The sequence below is a fragment of the Topomyia yanbarensis genome, chromosome 3 (assembly GCF_030247195.1).
Source record: "Topomyia yanbarensis strain Yona2022 chromosome 3, ASM3024719v1, whole genome shotgun sequence".
In the NCBI taxonomy this organism is placed as follows: Eukaryota; Metazoa; Arthropoda; class Insecta; order Diptera; family Culicidae; genus Topomyia; species Topomyia yanbarensis.
The window spans coordinates 84,574,962-84,596,064 of record NC_080672.1 but is presented as its reverse complement, the minus strand read 5'-3'; the positions used below and the strand labels follow the sequence as shown (position 1 = coordinate 84,596,064).

Genomic DNA, 21,103 nt, shown 5'->3' with positions numbered 1-21,103 from the left:
GAGATACCCCATGAATAACCGCGTCAACCCTTGCATGCGAACTCACTGCTCGCAAAGGTAACCATTAGATCATGTGAGGCGACTACTTATTAAGGGCGTAGATAGCGGCTTGGAGTTGGGACCGAAAAAGCATGCAAGAAGACCAAAACAACAAAAATAAGAAAAATCCTAACGGAGCAACTGTGGTGAACCCGTTCGTCAAATGTGGGCTAGCCAGGTCGAAGACCCAGCATAACGAACAAGTGCAACAGCAAGTTCAACCGCAACAGCGGCAGAAGCGAGAGCAGCTTAGAGTGACCATACCGAGCGCGACCGGCGACAAACCAACTGGACACCTAGGAAAGCTATGATTTCAGGTGCGCACGCCGAAACCAAGCATTACACAAGAAGACCAGCAGTCTGGGTTACCTAAAGTGACAAAGTTGAGTCAAATAATCGAACTCTGCGAATTCGTGAAAAGTAAGGGCAACCTGCACGGACAGATCAAGGCTCTAGTGATTAGCATCAAATCCGCGTAGCAGCAGCCGAATGCAAATAAATGGCGTTACTAGAGCGAGCTGCAAACGCCGAAAGGACGCTGAAGGTCACATGGATAGCGGAAGCACAAGCCTATGAGACGCCGAAGGGTGACCAGTATTCTCGTTCTGCGACAAGAATAAGAGAAACGCCAAGAGAGGAGGAGGAACCGAAGAAGCCCAAGAAGGTCGGTGAAGGATAGCGAAACAGCCGACAATCGTAGAGTGAATGGCGAACCGTAAAAACCGCAGAAGAAAGGAGAAAAAACAGAAAGAAAATAGGAAAAGAAGAAAGAAGACCTTCAGCCACGCCAGCAAGCATATGGAAGACGCTCTAGTTGTCAAAGCAAACGACAGCGTGACGTACACTGCGATCCTCAGAAGGGTGAGAGAAGATCCCAAGTTGAAGGAGCTGAGGGAGAACGTTATAAGAACCCGGCGTATTCAGAAAGGCGAAATGCTGTTCGAGCTGAAGAAAGATCCATTGATTAAGAGCTCAGCCTATCGGGAACTCGTGGTAGAAGCGGTGGGAGAAGAAGCGAATGTGAGAGCTTTAGTTCAGGAAGCGCTAATAGAGCAATGCAAACTGGAGAAAGAGCAGATATCAGTGATACGCTTATCGCCAACCGCAGCCAACAAGCTTATTTCGACCGGTAAGATCAAAATCGGATGGTAGGTGTGCTCGTTGCATTTGATTCCTAGAGCCACTAAACAAATGGACAGGTGTTAGAGGTACCTGGGTTTCGGCCATCAGGCAAGAAACTGTAGAGGCCCGGACAGATCTGATCTGTACCAGAAAATGTGGGGAGAAAGGACACATTGCTAGAGACTGCACGAAGCAACCGAAGTGCTTGATCTGCACAAATGAGGGCGGTAAAGACCAAGGCAATCGATTTACCAATCGATCTTATAGCCAGAGTAGAAAAAGGCGAAGACAGGCCAATGATGATGGAGATAACCTAGCTTAATCTCAATCATTGTGACATTGCACAGCAACTGTTGTGGCAGTCAACATTTATTGCAATTATTGCAGAGCCGTATCGTGTCCTTCCCAATATCGGTAATTGGGTGGTGAATAGTGCAGGGATGGCGGCAATCCAAGTGATGGGCAGTTTCACTGCCCAAAAGATGGAGGATAACATACACAAAGGCTTCGTAATCGCCAGGATCAACGGCGTTTCGTCTGTAGCTGCTAAACCCCCCCAAGATGGACACCAGAGCATTACAATCGGTTGCTGGACGCACTAACCGACTCGTTAGGCGGACGAACGCCGATTGTTATAGGAGGAGACTTTAATGCTTGGTCCGTGGAGTAGGGTAGCAGACTGACCAACGTCAGAAGTTACAGTATGTTGAAAGCCTTGACGAAGTTTGACTGTGCAACAAAGGTTCCGCTACTACATTCCATAAAGACGGTCGAAAATCCATCATCGATAAAACATGCTGCTGTCCTTCGCTGTTGGATAACATGAATTGGCGAGTTAGTGAGCAGTACACACATAGTGACCACCAAGCGATCCATTGCACCATTCGTCGGCGAAATTATACGGTAACGCCGAGAGTTAGGCTGGCGAGCGGAAGTGGAAAATAATGGACTTCGACAAGGACTTCGTGCTGACAGCGTCGGAGCGACGCAATTCCAAACGCCGATGAGCTATCGGAAACAGTAGCGACGGCATGTGATATAACAATGCGAAGAAATATAGAGCCGATGTACTACAGGCGTCCGGCGCACTGGTGGAACGAAAGGGTCAGCATCCTCCGGGCTGCCTGCCTAAAAGCCAAAAGACGCGTTCAGAGAGCAAGATCTGAGGCAGTCAGAGAAGAGTGTAAGGTAACATTCCGGGCGGCCAAGGCCGCTTCTAAACGTTAGATAGTACTAAGCAAGTCCGCCTCCTACAAAGAGCTGTGCAGAGAAGTAGACGCTAATCCCTGGGACAATGCTTACCGTGTCATTATAGCCAGGATGAAGGGTCCAATGACGCCAGTCAAAATGTGCACTGACAAACTGAAAATTATCATGGATGGTCTTTTCTCGAAGCACAACCCAACCGCATGGCCACCTACACCATACGCTGATGCAGCAGGTGGAAATGCTGGTGACAAATCGAGTCCCCAATGACGAGCTTCTTATAGTGGCAAAAGGGCTGAAAGCGGAGAAAGCTACCGGACCGGATGGTATCCCCAACTGAAGACCGCGATCCTGGCGTTTCCCGACATGTTCAGGATTGATCTTCAGGAATGTCTAGACGATGGATACTTCCCGGATAGATGGAAGATCCAGAAACAGGTGTTGCTGCCAAAACCAGGAAAACCACAAGGAGTTTCAGCATTGTATCGGCCTATATGCCTGCTGAATACTCTTGGTAACTTCTGGAAAGGGTCATCCTCATCCTCATCTACCTCATGGTCGTTGATAGAACATAGGGTGACCATATCAGACGAGTAAAAAACCAGGACAGTCGAAAGGGTACTGCTTCCCCCCGATACCTCTCAATCGACATTGCCTTTTCCACACGTTTTCGGCAGTTGAAAAGTTATGAGGTCTGGCAGGCAGAGCTTGGATAGTAAAAAAGTTATGGGAGTCTGGGAGGAAGAGCTCTGCCAGAAAGTCTTTCATCGGAATTCCACAGTGGCAGTTCTTGCTAGACCACCATAAGCAAACGTTTAATGCTGAGATGGTCTGTGCAGTACCGGCGAGGAGTTTTCAGTACTAAAAACACGACATGGACGTAAATCAGAAACATCAGTGATCCCAATTAGCTTCCCTGCGCTATATCTTCATTGACAACCATTATCTCTCGATTTGAGAGCTGCAAAACCTACCGTTGTTACCAAAAATTTCTCCGTTTAATCGATTGTTATATGAAAACTGGCGGATAGCTTGGTGTAACTAATACCAGTTTGAGCCCGAGCTTTTTTTGACTGGGGTAGGATGCTAGACTCGGCGGTTAGTCGCTGTTCAGCGTCCTGGCGTGAAGGCATGTTAATCGTCCATTAGATATTTCACACGCATTTTATTCGACACTCCTCAATGTATTACCTGAGCCGTGGAACTTTTAATATTATCAATGTGTAAATAAATATAAATCGAATTTTATTGTATATCCATCGGATCTTGTATACGCGATTTGTTACTTTGCGTAAAGATCTTATTTCTTGTTGAAACTCTATTTATTGTATTGCCTCTTGTTGCTTGTGGATCATTTAGTCCGCTTTCTCTAGGTTTATCGTTTTCATGCTATTCTCGCTGTTATTGTTGTATGGGCTTTCACGATTATCTGGTTTCAGTTTCTTGTGGGGTCTACGGGTCACGATCGCGTATTCGTGTTCTTTGTTATTTACTTTATTATCGGTGGTGCTGGCAGTTGTTTGGGAAGTAGTAGGCATATCACAATGATTCTTCACGCTGTGCGTACGTTCTGTTGTTTTAGTATTCGTTGGTGCCTGAGCTGCAACTCCGGTGGTTTGTGATTTACTTGATGTTGATGAAGGGCTGTGTGATGGGTATGCTTGCAGTTGATATTGCTTCGTTAGAGGTTTGTGTACATGGTTTCTCGTAGTGTGTCGTCTGATGTAACAACGTAGGGCACACAGGGGTCTGTCCTTCATACGTGCACAGCGTGATTTGAGATTTGGTCACGCGTTTTGCTTTGAATTGAAAGTTCAGATATGAAGGAATAGGTCACTCGCATTCTCACGAAACAGAAACCGTTGGAAATACCTGAATTTTTTCCAGGTTTCTAACTTAAAGGATTCCATCGTTACGTGTTCCGACATGATGGTTGTAATAAATTTATTAATAGTACCCAGGTGTAGATCGTGCAGACGTATATCAATCTTATCATTGTCAATATAAACGGCTAACATTTTCATGCTCAATGACGTATGGCATGTTGTCTTCCATAGCGTAGCTTTCCGTTATAGCCAAAGTTTTAAACGTTATCAGTAACGAGTGTGGTTAACTTGTATAACGACGACTTCCGTCAGTCTATACTACATTTGCAAATTTGCTGTTGAATTTTGCTGTTGAGTTTCAAACATCTTGAAATCAATGATCGATTTCGCATCGATGAAAGTAACGGTGCTTTATTGTTCACACTGGCTTGGGACGAAATTTATTATCCGATTGCTTTGCATGTTCATAGTACTGGCACGTTACATTATAGACAGCAAACTTTAGGTAGAAACTTTCGTTTGATTCACACGTTGACAAGCAGAGCGACTGATTAGATGCTATTTTTCTTTTTATGGAATGGATTTCCAGTAAGGCGAAAAAAGCCACTAGCAAGAGAACTCAAGTAGAAGCAGAAGCACGAAAATGCCGATGTATCTTTTTAGAGGTACAAAAGGGAATTCTTCGGGTCCCGGATTGAATGACGATTTAAGCCGAGAAGAAGCGCTTTAATCGTCATTCAATCCGATTGTTTCATCGATATTGACGAGGCACTCTTGAGAGATTAAAAAAAACCATCGAAAGGTACAATTGGGAGAATCGACTATATTAAGTTTTGTTTGTCGCATTCCGATTGGGGATGAGTATACGTTGCAGTTATGGTTGCGGTCGGTCGTTACTGCGGTCTGGAGCATAGTGAAAATCGAAGACTGAATAAATAGTAATATATTAGGCTTACAGGAGAAAAACCAGGACAAATCAAGCATTTTACTCGACTTCCCAGGACACCAGGACAGTCAATGCAAAACCAGGACATGTCCTGGGAAACCAGGACGTATGGTCACTCTAAAAGAACATAACTTATCATCATGTTCTACCGCCGACGCCGGTGGTAACAAGGTGGATCGCCCAACTCCTACCAGCAGAAGACATAGGATTCTTCACATATGAGCCTTTCCGTTCAGTTTATAACTGATTCGATCTAGAAAGCCCATCGTTTCTCTTTGTCTAGATTAAAACATTCGGCTACTAAAACATAATATTATTATAGATTTCTTCGTTGATGGTCACAGATGAACAACTAAATATTTGCTACATCTGCGTATCGCTTGCCCAACAAGAAATTTATAGCGAATTTCAACATATTTCTCTTCCACTTCCTATATAGCTCCCATGTGTACGTTCTAACACCGTCCTCTTGTTGCCGCTCCTGTTTGGTGCCTTTCGAACACTGGGCCCCTGGCTCAGGGTGTCCTACATAAATACGGTACTGGGTTAAACCAATTCATAGCTAGAGCTTATTTCTTTGTTGCCGGATTCTAACTAGACCATGTATTATTGCTTGCCCATTTCGGGATTTGCAATGCCTGCAATCATACCTTAATGTGCATATCGATAATATGCATGTATCGAACTGAATCCAGTGTTGGGACCAAAAGTGTTATACCAACTTCATTTTTCATCTGTCTAACTATGTCCGGGTAGTAGCGCCAGTTGCCTTTCTGTTTGAAATAATACACGTAGTCTATGATCATTCCCTCGCCAGGCATTGACACATCTATCTTTCCCAGTGTGTCTGGCACTGGATGATTCTCGTCGGTTCCCTTCCAGATCTGCAGGTAGAAACGTGAACATGAACACATGTTAGATTATTTGAACTATTCGTAAATTACCTCTCGATAGAACTCATCAAATTTGATTTTCGATTCCATATCCAACAGACCTCCCAAGCCCCAAATAACAGAATACATCAACGCCGCTTGGAACCACGTGAAGAGAAACTTGGCATACTCATCGGGGCTTTCGTTGATCGCCTCATCGATCACCATTTGAAATAGATTCAACGTGCACATGAGCAAGTTGATATCGCCCGGATAGAGAAACTGTTTGCACTGTCGTCTGATAAACCTCAGACAATCCGGAATCACCCAACGGAAGATATCCATCAGAAAATCCTCCCAGTCTGTCGTCCACTGTTTGCTACACTTGTCAATCCAGGACTGGGCAAAAGCCTCCCATCCAATTACTGACGGTTCCATGAATATCATTCCACATCTGGAAACTGTTGCTGGCGAAGCCTGTTCAAGGTCCATCACCTCAAATATCATCGACATTTCTCCGGACATAGTGATCACTTCTCCGGATGTCAGACAGAGCTTCTTGTTATCATCCAGCACGGTATTCATGTTCTCGATCCAAACAGCATCTACCGGTCCATCGAAGATCAGCCATTTGCGATCTGGTTTGGTATCGATAGCAAACTTTCGGAAAATGGTAGATGCAATTCCGTCAGTCCACTCGTACGATATTGGATCAAAAGCTCCATATAACTGACCCATGGTAATAGCCTTAGGATTAACCACGTCGTAGAGCACACGTTGAAAGTACGGATTGTCACTTTTACCTCTCAGCTTGGTTAGACACTCGGCAAGTACCTTCAACGTCATGGATTTTCCAGAGAACGGATGACCAACCATCATAAACCCGTGACGTACAATTATCATTTCGTACGTTTGTATGACCTTCGTTAGGAACGTATCCTTAGGTTGCAGATTCAAATCTTTGCACACATCGTTGAAAGCATTAGTGAGCATTGTATAGTCCGCGTCCGGAATTTTTACCCCAGGGAACAGATCGGAAATAATTCCTTCGAACAATGGGACGTCCTTTCGCAAAAACTTTGGCAAGTTTACATCTAGCAGTGACCTAAGCAGTAAAATTTCCTCGTCTTCATCAGGAAAGGACTTTTTCAAATTACCACAAGCTTGCAAAACTGTTTTAACAGCCCGCATACCGTAATCGTAATGATTTTGCGAAGAAAGTTGCTCCGAACAGAGTCGATAGGTAGTAACAATCTTCACCGATAGGGTTCGAGCATTAGTAAATCCGAAGGAGTACAAAGAAATTTCTCCAATCATTGCATAGTCTGGAACCATCATTGCAACAGTCCGAAAGAGTACCTTCAGGTTGTCCGGTAGCTCTGAGCGACCTGCATATCCTGGATTCATTGTTATGCATACGTAGCAGGCTGGATTCAGATTCAGCTCGGTTCCCTCAAAGTTGAATTTTTGCAAGCCGGCTCGGACAGCCACTACGATACATAAGATTTGCTGTGCTACTACTGACAAGACTTCTAGCTCAATCCGATTGAACTCGTCGAAGCATGCCCACGCTCCGGAGGCAGCTAATCCCTTGAAAAACTTCCCCATTGCTTTGTAATCCAATCCATCTGAACAGTTGAACACTTTGCATTGAACAGCTAGCGCTTTGGCAAGATCTTTGGTAGTTTCTGTCTTTCCCGTGCCGGCTGGGCCTTCGGGAGCTCCATTCAAGTGCAGTTGATACGCGCCCATCAACGTTCGATAGCAGCGATCTGTCAGTGGAGTTATGACCAGTCGATCTGAGTTTCCAAGATATTCACAAGCGAACCGCACCGATGCGTTGATGATCTTCACGGTGACCTCTTTCTCGCTCCAATAATAGCGCAGTTGGGCTAACCATTGGAAGTCATTCTCCGAATGAACCTGCTGTTTGATCATATCATCAACGACATCCTTCGCATGTACATCAATAACAATCAATGCTTTGATCGTGATTCGGTCCAGATTGGTTATCTCTTTCGATCGAATCAACTTCACAACATCCATCAGTTCAATTTGTAGCTGCTGAAATAATTTCTCGATAACGTCTGGTTTCTGTCCTAGGCAAACGGTAATATTCGCTGCCCAGTAAATTTGCGACACGCACAGAACAACCATCCCCGGCCAATCGAGTACCCATGAACTACGTTGCTTCTCTTTATACGAACGATGGCTTTCGTTTATCTGATTCAGTACAGCATTCAGCATTTCAAATTCTACACGAACCAACCATTTTTCCACGCTACCACGAGCCTCAGAAGTTGATACCTTCTCAACAAATTGCACCTGTTCTTTCTCAATACTAAACATAGATCGTATGTCCAATGCTTGGTCAAACTCAAGACGATTTATGCCTTCAAAACATTTGCTTAGATGGGGTTGAACCCTTAGCGGGTCCTTCGTCTCGGATAAAATCTCCAACATTTCGTCATTCGATAGGAAGAAAAATCTCGGAAAATACAGTCGCTTCTTTTCCAAGTACTCGTTGACCCCATTCGTGATTTCCTCCATCAGTTCGTTTGATTGCTCCAAAGCTTCCAGAACGCCTTTAGCAGCCGCTATGTTAATCACGGATCGATTCCCTTCGACAATCTTCATGTAAATTCGATACGTTTTATCTACCTGCTGGAACATTCGTCCCTCATTCGGCATCTGTGCCACAATGTCCGCCGAGGAAAAAATCGGCAGTAAATACAACCACGTGCTTTGTACTTTACCCCATTGTTCGATTGTTTGGTTCACCCTGGTTAACGTTCCATACCAATCTCTAACCTCCTTTTCACATGGTTTCACGAAAGCAGAACCACGCATCGCCAGGGTCTTGATGATATGATCATCCAATACCGATTGAATTTCATCCAATCCGGAGAGAATGTTTATATTAGTGTCCTTGAATGAATTCAATTTGAACTCGATTGATTCCCACTCTTTTATCATGGCCGCCAAGTTTTTTTGCAACTGTAGTTCTTTGATCGCGCCAATGCTAACTATTTCAAACTTGTCCAAATCTTTCTCCATATCATACATGATGATCTTGCGTAGAGTAGTTCCGGCATCCGGGGTCAAATCGAATCCAGCGAGTTCCGACATCTCATCCCAGTGGCGATCTTTCAAAGCCGGATTGCACATGATGTTGACGATGTAGACGCCCAGGTGAAAGTCTTTGATCGATTGTGTCATGCGGGCGCACAGTTTCAGCGGACATGGATGTTTCTCCGGATCAGGATCTTCTGTTTGACCCTGAAATTAATCTAAAGTTACAAAAGTGCTTGGTTTGAAAAATTTATCAACGCAACCCTAAACTTGCACAGAGTGTTCTCCAACATGTCCGCCTTGATACGGTTGCGGTAGTACTTTTGTGTTTTTTGGAATTCCTTCAAAAATTCTTCAGTTTTGGACTCGACAAAGTGTGGTTCAAGATATTCGAAAGGGCCATCCATCCATACGTTGTAGTATCGTTGCCAGCGCATGCATAACCTTTACGGAAATAATGGTATTTTTTATTATTTAACCCTTTAAAGCATACTGCGCCTAAATATAATTTATGAATTTTATCTGTCCTGAAAATAGGTATTGAAGGACATTGAAAATCAATCATCCCCTTGATTTTTACATTTCTTATAAAAGAAATATATAGACTTTTTTCAAATTTTCAAGATACTTCCCCAGGCCCTGAGGGCCGAGTCTTGTATACCAAACGACTCAGCTCGATGATTTGGAACAATGCCTATGTTTTTTCAGAGAGCAGAAAAAAAACTTTCCAATAAACGTTGAGTAGGCAGGAAAAAATGTACACAACCCAACGTCTCTGGGAACGGGTTTAGGCTGTCACCCGACCCGCTAAAACCACTCTTTTTGCCCAAAATCTGATTCCTCCCCGACACTACCTTATACGGCATTACTTCGGAGAGGGTTTTTCATGTGCATAGCACCCACTGTGATGTTTTCGGCGAAGAGAAAGAACGGTTCTGTTGTTTGTAACAGTTGTTACAAATTACCTGTTTTAATTCAATAAACTTGTTTATATATGTAAATTTTAAGATGTATCGTAGTAACTTACATTTAATATTTCTCCTCGCACCAGTGATCAATCTATCTATAATAATCTATTGTTAGCTAGTAGAAACGGTACCCGGGCCGATATGCTAAACCGACGTTCCACACTCTAGCCACGTTGGAATATATATATTTTAGGTTAGGATGTATAGCATGTAACATTTCATTTTAATTCACTTTTACCTTATTTATATCTTTTCTATGTAAGACTTTTTAATCCGTGTGTGGTGTATTCTAGCCCTAAGTTTATCTTTAAGAAACAAATGATTTTAATTTAAGTTTTAAAAGGTCGAAATACGATCAATATAATACCAATTAATCTCGCGCTACCTGTTGCTTCAACGTCTGTCTACTGTCTCATTGCCTGTCTAGTGTCAGCTTATGGCAGAGGCCCTATATCTGATAAAGTACAATAGGCCGGTCTAGGGGTGCCAGTTGAGCGCGCATATTCTGTGCCCACACTCCCCCCCAGTACAACAGTACTACTCACGCTCCACGTCTAGTACGGCCAAATTAAGCGTGGGCCTCTCGTAGATGCCAGAACCAGTTTGCACCGCAGCGCTGCGAACCTGGCCGTCTTTTCCAGTAGTAGTGGCTATGATACGTCCCTTTGGCCAACAATTCCTTGGCAATTTGGGATCTATGACGATAACGATGTCTCCTACTGTTAGTGGTTTTGATTTCTCGAACCATTTCGTTCTCCTGGTCAGTGTTGGAAGGTAGTCACGGATCCATATCTTCCAAAATTGATTTGCGATTATCTGCGACATGTGCCATACTCGTTTTAATGCTACTCCACTGTCGTCAAATAGAACATCCGGCTTTAAGCCGTTGGATGATCCTATTAGGAAGTGGTTCGGAGTTAATACGGTCGCGATTTCATCATCTAACGGAATATAAGTTAAGGGGCGTGAGTTCACCGTATTTTCGATCAGTGTTAGGGCATTCCTAAATACTTCATCACTTGGGAGTCGTGACAATTTAAGTTGGGCTAGGTTTCGTTTCACGCTTTGAACTAGCCTCTCCCACGCTCCGCCCATGTGCGGGGAACCTGGCGGTATAAATGTCCATTTTGTTTCCGAACTTGTGAACTCTGCTGCCATCCGATCCTGATTGATGTGCTCACTCACGGCTTTAAGTTCATTATTTGCACCATGGAAATTTGTGGCATTGTCGCTAAAAAATTCTTTCGGTATTCCTCGACGCGCCATGAAATTTTTCAGCGCCATTATACAGGAATCTGTGGTTAGGCTGTGAACTATCTCAATATGAATAGCCCGCGTGGTGAGACACGTCACAAGAACTCCCCATCGTTTCTCCGACCGTCGTCCAACCGCCACCATCATCGGACCAAAATAGTCAATACCGGAAAAAGAAAATGGTTTTGCGTGAGCAGCTAGTCTAGCTGGTGGCAAACTTCCCATTTCAGGTGGTATTGAAATTGCTCTTTGATTTTTACACCACTGGCAGTTTCGACGAACTTTCTTGTAGGATGCTCGAAGACGCGGCGTGTAGAACCGTTGTCGGATTTCGTTCAGCGCAGTTTCGTGGTTTATATGGCAATATAGTGTGTGATAGTAAGTTAATATAAGTATCGTAACAGGATGATTCCGAGGTAGAATGATAGGTTGCTTCATGTCATTGGTGGCAAATTCACAAGCATCAATCCTTCCGCGTACTCGAATCACGTTATTTTCATCTTTAATTGGGATAAGACGATAAAGCTGACTGGATTTCGGGAGTTGCGCGTCAGTTTTAGATGATAGCAGTGCCAACTCATCTGGGTACGCCAGTTGCTGTGCTTGACGAAGTAGCTGATTCTCACCAGCTTTTATCTCAGTATGTGTTAAGGGACCGAAACTCCTAGGATGACATTTAACTGTTTGTCCCAAATTTTTAACGTAGCGAATTACATATGCTGTTACATGGACGACGCGTTTCCATGAGGAGAATCGATGGACGGGTACCACGGGGGGCTGTATCATACCATGAACTAGGAGATGCGGTCGAATTTCCTCGTTAGTAGTCATAGAATTAAATGGTAAGAACGGCCACTCTTCCACCGGTAGTTTTATGAACCCTGGCGCGTTAAACCATCTGCTTGTGCTAGAGAGGTCTGGGTGTCGTATCCATTTTGTACCCTCATCGGCAACATTTTCCTTGCCTGCGATCCACCGCCATTGGTGCATATCCGTCGAGTCGAGGATTTCACTTATCCGGAAAGCCACAAATTGTGAATAACGACGATGATCAGCGTGGATCCAGCCTAAGACATCACGGGAATCAGACCAAAAGAAGCATTCAGATATAGAGTAAGAAAGTGCATCTTTTACTGTTTTGGCTAGTCTCGCTCCGAGAACGGCAGCTTGTAGCTCCAGTCGTGGGATAGAGACGAATTTCACAGGCGCCACTCTTGTTTTTGATACCACTAACGAGCATTCAACCCTTGAATTCTCTTCAAACCGGAGGTAGATCACTGCTGCATAACCGCTTTCGCTGGCGTCCACAAAGGTGTGAAGTTGGACTGTTCCATTGATTTTAATGACGTCACGATAACATCTTGGAATTCTCACGTTTTCAACTGTCGGAAGGACATCAAGCCACTGTTTCCATTTAGTGAACTGTTCATCGTAGATTTCATCATCCCATCCTACGCCCGACCGCCAAATCTCTTGGAGAAGGATTTTGAGGTACATAAGAAAGTTGGCTATCAGACCAAGTGGGTCGAAAATGGTCATCAACGTTCTAAGCACCTCGCGTTTCGTTGGACGACGTTCACCTGTCAGCAATCGAGAGTCATGCCTTGGCGATGCCTTGTATGAAAACTCGTCCTCCTCCGTACACCACCATAATCCTAGAACCTTTTCTGTCGCGAGCTCAGTTCCAATGTTTAGGTTCATTCTAGCTTTTGGTTGTTCCTCCAGCGCTTCAACTACCCTCTTAGAGTTGGATATCCAGTTCCTCATCTCAAATCCACCTTGTGAGTGAACATATTTGACCTCTCGTGCTATTTTTATTGCTTCCTGCTCCGATTCGACACTGACCAACATGTCATCGACATAGTGTCTGTAAACGATGGCGTCAACAGCTTCTGGGTATAAACTTGAGTATCTCCGGGCGTTTTGATTTTTAATAAATTGCGCACTGCTTGGGGAACAGCAAGCGCCGAATGTCATAACCAGCATGATGTATACAGCTGGTTCAGGGTCGCCTTCTTCACGCCATAAAAAGCGCTGACAATGCTGATCCTCCTTTCTTATTAATATCTGGTGGAACATCTCACGGATATCGCCACATATACCCACTCGATGTTCCCTGAACTTCAGTAAGATTGACAATAACGAAGTCAGTTAATCGGGGCCTTTGAGGAGAACGGAGTTTAGAGATACTCCGAAAGCTGTAGCCGCTGCGTCCCAAACTATTCTCACCTTAGATGGTTTATTTGGGTTCACTACAGGAAAGGTAGGAAGATACCAGACCCTGCTGTGTTGCATACTTAATTCGGCTTCCGAAAGTTTCCGAGCGTATCCTTTTTGAATGTATTCAGTGATCTTGGACTGGAGATTTTCAGCAAGGTTGGGGTGTAGAGCCAAGCGTTTTTCAAGGCAGCGGAATCTGCGCTGCGCCATCGGAAAGCTATTAGGAAGGCGGATGTTATCATATTTCCACAGAAGTCCTAGCTCGTAGTGTTTGCCTCGACGCCTTGTAAGGGTGTTTAGAATGGTTTCGGCGCGTTGCTCTTCTGCGGATATCAAAAACTTGTCAGGCTTGGTAATGCCAAGGCTCTCCAGAGAGAAATATTGTTTCACAGCTTCGTTCATAGATTGATCAGCAATAGGATTACAGGAGCACATATGTAGACTATGGTGTTGGTAGTTATGTGACGGAGCTTGATCTCCACAGCTGCCGTATATTACCCAGCCAAGACATGTCTTTGTTGCTACAGGTTCATTAGGTTTGCCTTCCCGGCTTTGTTGCGGAAATCCTAAGGTGGTATTATCCAACCCAATCAGAATTCTTGGTTGGACATCTGTGTATGAATCTATCTGAAGCCCCTGCAAATGTGAATACTTCTTCTTTAACTCGTCGATGTTCATCGTTTGTCTCGGTAGCTTCAATGACTGGACAGTTTGAATGTTATTCATTGAGTACCATTTCGTTCCGCAGACTCCTGAAATATTCACAGACACTGCTCTCGAATCAGGCTCGTATCGGCGAGTATCCGCGGTCCACGTTAGACACAGTGGCTGTGGTTTACCATTAAGGCACAATTCGGACGCTAGTTCCTGCTCCATTAGAGTGAGTGAGGATCCGTTATCCAAAAATGCATAGGTATGTATTACTAGGTTTCTATTTCGGAGCCTTACCGGAACTATCCGGAATAGAACGGAACTAGATCTACCTCGATGCGTGTGGGTATATCCCGAAGTGGGCTCTTCTGATAAAGTCCGCCGTTGTATTGATACATCTCGTCCCATATCTGGCGTTGCAGTTGTATGTTGCGGGTTTGCCTCAAAGTGCACTAGTGGATGGTGATTGAAGGTGCAACCATTTACCCCACAAGTTCCCTGCTTCCTGCATCGTCCACTGTGTTTCTTGAGGCACTTTTTACATAAATGTTTTTCCCGTACTACGGCCCATCTGGAGGATCTGCTAAATTCCAAGAAGCGTTTACATTTGTCGACCGTCGTGCAAATTCCTTCGCAAACTACGCAGCATTTTTTTACAGGCAGCTGGCTTGCATGCAGTACGGCATTTTCTGGTGTTTCAGTGACAAGATCATATTCTGTGTCTTCTGCGTGAGCGTTTATGTAGCCAGTACTTCTTCTATTACTTCGAGTAGTTAGCTTCGGTACGATGACTAGGCTTGCATTTTCCGCTAGGTCGTATAGCCACGCACTAAAGTCTTCGAGATTTGTGTCAACAACAAAAAAAAAACAAAAAAAAAAAAAAAAAAAAAAATAACGTGATTCGAGTACGCGGAAGGATTGATGCTTGTGAATTTGCCACCAATGACATGAAGCAACCTATCATTCTACCTCGGAATCATCCTGGTACGATGACTAGGCTTGCATTTTCCGCTAGGTCGTATAGCCACGCACTAAAGTCTTCGAGATTTGTGTCTGGATGCAACCGTCGATATTTGGCCCAATCTAATCGAGTAGGAGGCGGTAACTTTTCCACCAATTCTTGAAGCAAAGTTATATTGTATTTCCAGTCTTCCACTTCGCAGGCAACGATCGTGGCGCACAGGTTCTGAACCGACAGTGCGAATTCGACCAATGACTCAAGCTGTTCCGCACGTGGTGCTGGCAGTGCGTGGATTTTTTCGATCGCTGAATGAATGATGATTTCGGGTCTACCGAAAAGCATTCTGAGAGTGGCGAGTATACCTGGAACATTTGACGGATGTAGCAGACGGCATTTAACGGCTTCCAAGGCTCGACCCTTTAAACACTTTTGCAAACGAACTACGTTTTCTTCGTTTGTGTACCCGCACATTGTAGTTGTGCTGTTAAAAGTCGAGTAGAATATCGGCCATTCTTCAGCATCTCCACTAAATAAAGGTAGCTCTTTTGAAACGGCATGACGCGCGGCTATCTGACTGCGATTAAGTGTCCCATCCAGATCAACAGCGGAATGTATAGACGATTGGTTGAGAATTACGCTTTGATGCGGAATCAGGCTTGGTGGATTTAAGTTTATATGATGTCTGAGTTGCTTTTCAGCCTTCTTGCCTTGGCCTTTCTGCCCTTCTGGTGGGGTGGGAACGAGATGGGATTTAATCGGGCGTCTTTGGGTTCCAGATGCAGATTCGATTTGTTTTACCCATTGATGTGTCCGATCTTTGGATTCTTCGCTATGTACTGAATAAACAAGGGAGGACGTGTCGCTGTCCACTTGCTCCAACTCTTTTAGCAGTCCGTACTTTTTATCCAAAAAGTCCTTCTTCTGTCAACAGTTTTTTCGGCATTTAATTAGCAAGGGACTGGAAGGTGAAGTATATTTTTCAATATTTAGAGCCATAGTACTCAAGGGAGAGCAAGGTGTTGAAAGGAGAAAGTTTAGAAAAGCGTGGAAGGATCATATATGCAAGCTTAGAGCTCACCGGCGACTTAACCCTTTGTCTGCTACCGTAGTGGTCAAGGTCTTTTGGCATTAGAAATGCGAATCACCTGAGTCTACGGCATGTCCGAACAAGCGCAAAGTAACTTGTTACTTCATGCTGTCGGAACCGACAAAAAGTTAAGTCACGGTAAACTTCCACACTAAGCATTTGCGACGTTGAAACTCATTGAATGAGCCAGTTTTGTTTGTTCCCTCACCAATTGCCTGCCTGAGTGATTTTATTTTATCGACTATTGTGACTGTCTCAGCGTGTGTGACAATATGGTCACATGTGTTGCTGATTTGCACGGTGTCGGCAGCTTTCACCCAACGCTGCAACGATGAATCCCCATCACGGTAAGTTCTATTTTTACCATTTTTTTGTTAACCATTTTTGTTAACGACCTATTGAGTTAATTTGTCAACAGTTTTTTCGGCATTTAATTAGCAAGGGACTGGAAGGTGAAGTATATTTTTCAATATTTAGAGCCATAGTACTCAAGGGAGAGCAAGGTGTTGAAAGGAGAAAGTTTAGAAAAGCGTGGAAGGATCATATATGCAAGCTTAGAGCTCACCGGCGACTTAACCCTTTGTCTGCTACCGTAGTGGTCAAGGTCTTTTGGCATTAGAAATGCGAATCACCTGAGTCTACGGCATGTCCGAACAAGCGCAAAGTAACTTGTTACTTCATGCTGTCGGAACCGACAAAAAGTTAAGTCACGGTAAACTTCCACACTAAGCATTTGCGACGTTGAAACTCATTGAATGAGCCAGTTTTGTTTGTTCCCTCACCAATTGCCTGCCTGAGTGATTTTATTTTATCGACTATTGTGACTGTCTCAGCGTGTGTGACAATATGGTCACATGTGTTGCTGATTTGCACGGTGTCGGCAGCTTTCACCCAACGCTGCAACGATGAATCCCCATCACGGTAAGTTCTATTTTTACCATTTTTTACCATTTTAACAAAAATGGTTAACAAAAAAATGGTAAAAATAGAACTTACCGTGATGGGGATTCATCGTTGCAGCGTTGGGTGAAAGCTGCCGACACCGTGCAAATCAGCAACACATGTGACCATATTGTCACACACGCTGAGACAGTCACAATAGTCGATAAAATAAAATCACTCAGGCAGGCAATTGGTGAGGGAACAAACAAAACTGGCTCATTCAATGAGTTTCAACGTCGCAAATGCTTAGTGTGGAAGTTTACCGTGACTTAACTTTTTGTCGGTTCCGACAGCATGAAGTAACAAGTTACTTTGCGCTTGTTCGGACATGCCGTAGACTCAGGTGATTCGCATTTCTAATGCCAAAAGACCTTGACCACTACGGTAGCAGACAAAGGGTTAAGTCGCCGGTGAGCTCTAAGCTTGCATATATGATCCTTCCACGCTTTTCTAAACTTTCTCCTTTCAACACCTTGCTCTCCCTTGAGTACTATGGCTCTAAATATTGAAAAATATACTTCACCTTCCAGTCCCTTGCTAATTAAATGCCGAAAAAACTGTTGACAAATTAACTCAATAGGTCGTTAACAAAAATGGTTAACAAAAAAATGGTAAAAAAAAAAAAAAAAAAAAAAAAAAAAAAAGTCCTTCTTCGCCTGGCGAGCTTGTTCCGCCAGCTTTTGCTGAAGCTCTCTTTCGAACCTGTCTTCTTCCTCCAGTCGTTGAAGCTTCAGTTCTAGCTCTTTACGATGCTCCCATCTGGAGGATCCCTGTGATGATTTCCTGTTTGTTACTTTAGCGGGATGAAAGCTTTTGTCGTCATCGTTGATCACGAAGCCCTCTGAAGTTTTCTTGGCCATTTTGCAGTTCTGACAACTCCAGTCTTCGTGCTCTACTCTTTGGTCCACATTGACACACCTAAAGTGGAACCACTTTTTACAATCGTCGCACTGAACCATGAGCATGTCGTCTGGTTTGCTGCACAATGGACAGCTAACTTCGATGATCGCATTCTGTTCGTGGTGAGCACCCTTTTTTTTTCTGACGAGTGTCTTTAGGCAACGTTCCGGTTACCGTGCTTAGCGCTGTTGAGTTCGCGGCAGGAGCTTCGTTTACTACTATAGAGGGAGCCAATGGATCTAACATCACAGGAATAATATAGCCGGGCACTGCTGGCGGTGCATCTGTACCTGTTGACAACGTTCGCATCTTTTCCGTTTTCTTCGAGCCGGACTTCCCTGTGCTTGTGGTTAATGCGGTATACTGCTTGTCGACCTTACCGGCCGTGCCTTCAGCGGCATACGCAGAGGTTTCCTCGGTACAATGTTTACCGATCTCAGCATTTCCCAGGGCGTCTTGTCTCCCAGATGATCTTCCACTTCTAGTTGACATCGTACTACCGGCTCGTCGGGGATACGTAAATGTAATTTGTAATTTGTGATGTTTTCGGCGAAGAGAAAGAACGGTTCTGTTGTTTGTAACAGTTGTTACAAATTACCTGTTTTAATTCAATAAACTTGTTTATATATGTAAATTTTAAGATGTATCGTAGTAACTTACATTTAATATTTCTCCTCGCACCAGTGATCAATCTATCTATAATAATCTATTGTTAGCTAGTAGAAACGGTACCCGGGCCGATATGCTAAACCGACGTTCCACACTCTAGCCACGTTGGAATATATATATTTTAGGTTAGGATGTATAGCATGTAACATTTCATTTTAATTCACTTTTACCTTATTTATATCTTTTCTATGTAAGACTTTTTAATCCGTGTGTGGTGTATTCTAGCCCTAAGTTTATCTTTAAGAAACAAATGATTTTAATTTAAGTTTTAAAAGGTCGAAATACGATCAATATAATACCAATTAATCTCGCGCTACCTGTTGCTTCAACATCTGTCTACTGTCTCATTGCCTGTCTAGTGTCAGCTTATGGCAGAGGCCCTATATCTGATAAAGTACAATAGGCCGGTCTAGGGGTGCCAGTTGAGCGCGCATATTCTGTGCCCACACCCACTTTAATCCAAATACTTTGTAGTTAATTCCTTCAGAAAGGTTATAGCTTCACTCCTCGACCCACCACCAGTTCTCGACCATCCACATAGGCTGGCAGTTTCTGCATGACAGTCGGAAAGCTAGCTATGGGTGGAGACTTAGTGTTCTCCGTCTACGAAGACAATCTGGGCAGCAAACTTCAGATTGTCTAATTTACCGAGCACTTCGGCTCCCTTGTGCCATTCAGCACCACAACTCGGTTCCTTTGTGCCATTCAGTACCGCAACTCCCTTCTAGTACTATTCAGCACCACTTACTCGTTGAGCTCCCAACTTGTTCGCGAGCTACTCGGTCTAGTGCCTGACGATGGACCCAGCCTACTCCGCCTAAGCATTCTCCGGCGAAAGAAGTTCTCCCGAAAGCGAAACAACCGAGCAGGCGTCGAGCTCAGCTCGGCGATTCCGGTAGAGCAGGCGACCGGTTCGCTGGTGCCCCAACGACCTGCGACTGGTTGTGTCAGTCTACTCAGTCTAGTCCTCGGCGGTGAATCTTGCTTACGTCGACGGAGAGTTCCCGACGAAGAAAGTTCTCCCGATACCTATTCTTATTTGGTTTTAGCACCACAACTTCTTGAGCTTTTTGGCTCCCTGTCCGGTGCCATTCAGCACCGCAACTCCTTTAGCCTTTTGGTTCCCTTCTCGTTCCATTTCGACCCACTGCACCGATAAGCCATCCAGACTTTGTTACAATCTTGTTCGCGAACTACTCAATCTAGTCCCCGACGATGGCCTAGTCTACTCCGGTGGAGAATTCCCCGGGGAGAGCTTCTCCCGAAACCGTGCCAACCAACAAAGTGTCGAGGTCAGTTCGGTGATTCTTTTTGCTTCAAATCCCAAGTAACAATTTTGGTTATATTGAAGTTTTATAGCGTTTAATAAAACTAATATTTAAAACCTCCCATGCTAACTTTATAGTCTTATGTACTTCCTACAGGCTGCTATAAACCCATGTTATGACAAATTGGCCCAGTTTTATTGTAATCAGTAGAAATTGTTATGAAAACTATCGTAGGATTAATAGTTTTATTACAGTTATATTCTACTCTTTAGGTGTGATATTAAACCAACAGCATAAAACCTTCTCCTGACCTAGCAGTGTGGAAAACCACTATATGAGTGCTATTAAACTATCATAAAACTGTGTAAAGTCCTTCTTAAAAAGTCCATAAAACTTCGTATGCTATCCGTGTTAGAACTTTCAGTTTTAACCTGATTTTTTTCACTGATTAGATGTATTCAATAAAATTTTATCGTGGTTTTATTCTGTAACATCGCATGATGCCAATCATCGAACAAAATGTCATATTGTAAGGTATACAGTTTTTCAGAATAGTGAATAAAAGAACTTTATTATTGTTCATAACACATCCATGCGTGTTTGAAGGCATGCCGTTAAGGATTTATGGTGAAACATCATGAAAGAGCAACGCAAAATAAATGCGCCCCAAGAATTCTACTAAAAAAGAGCATTGGGTAATATTTTTCTGAAAATATTGAAACAACACTCAATCAAGTGTTAGTAAAAAATGTTAAATGTTTTGTTAAAAAGTGCAGATTCTTTCAAAAAATGTCTCAAAACGTTTGATTCCACCCTTCATACGAACAAGAAGGCGTATATTTGAGAAATTTTACTTTGCAATTTGCTATTTTTGCTTCAAAGCGACATTTTTTTAAATAAAACTTGGTATAGTTGAATAATTCTTTCATAAGACAATTGCTCCTAAAACGGTCATAACTGAACAATTTATATAGCAAGCGTGTTTATCGTGACACTTCTGCATCTATGTTGAGAGTGACAAGTTTTATGCTGGACTAAATCACAGCTTGCTGGTTTTGATAATTTTGACAGTGACTTTGTCCAGGATGGTAAATGAAAGG

General features: G+C 43.6%; 1 protein-coding gene across 1 annotated transcript in view; it reads right to left on the bottom strand.

The window, feature by feature from the left end:
* The window catches only part of LOC131691193 (dynein axonemal heavy chain 12), a 32,457-nt gene that overhangs the window by 7,523 nt on the left and 3,831 nt on the right, over window positions 1-21,103 (bottom strand). The window contains exons 4-6 of the mRNA XM_058977416.1: window positions 9,347-9,527; window positions 6,084-9,290; window positions 5,790-6,023 (exon numbers count right to left, since the gene is read on the bottom strand). Coding sequence (XP_058833399.1) covers window positions 5,790-6,023; window positions 6,084-9,290; window positions 9,347-9,527 — 3,622 coding nt within the window. The remainder of the gene's footprint in view (window positions 1-5,789; window positions 6,024-6,083; window positions 9,291-9,346; window positions 9,528-21,103) is intronic.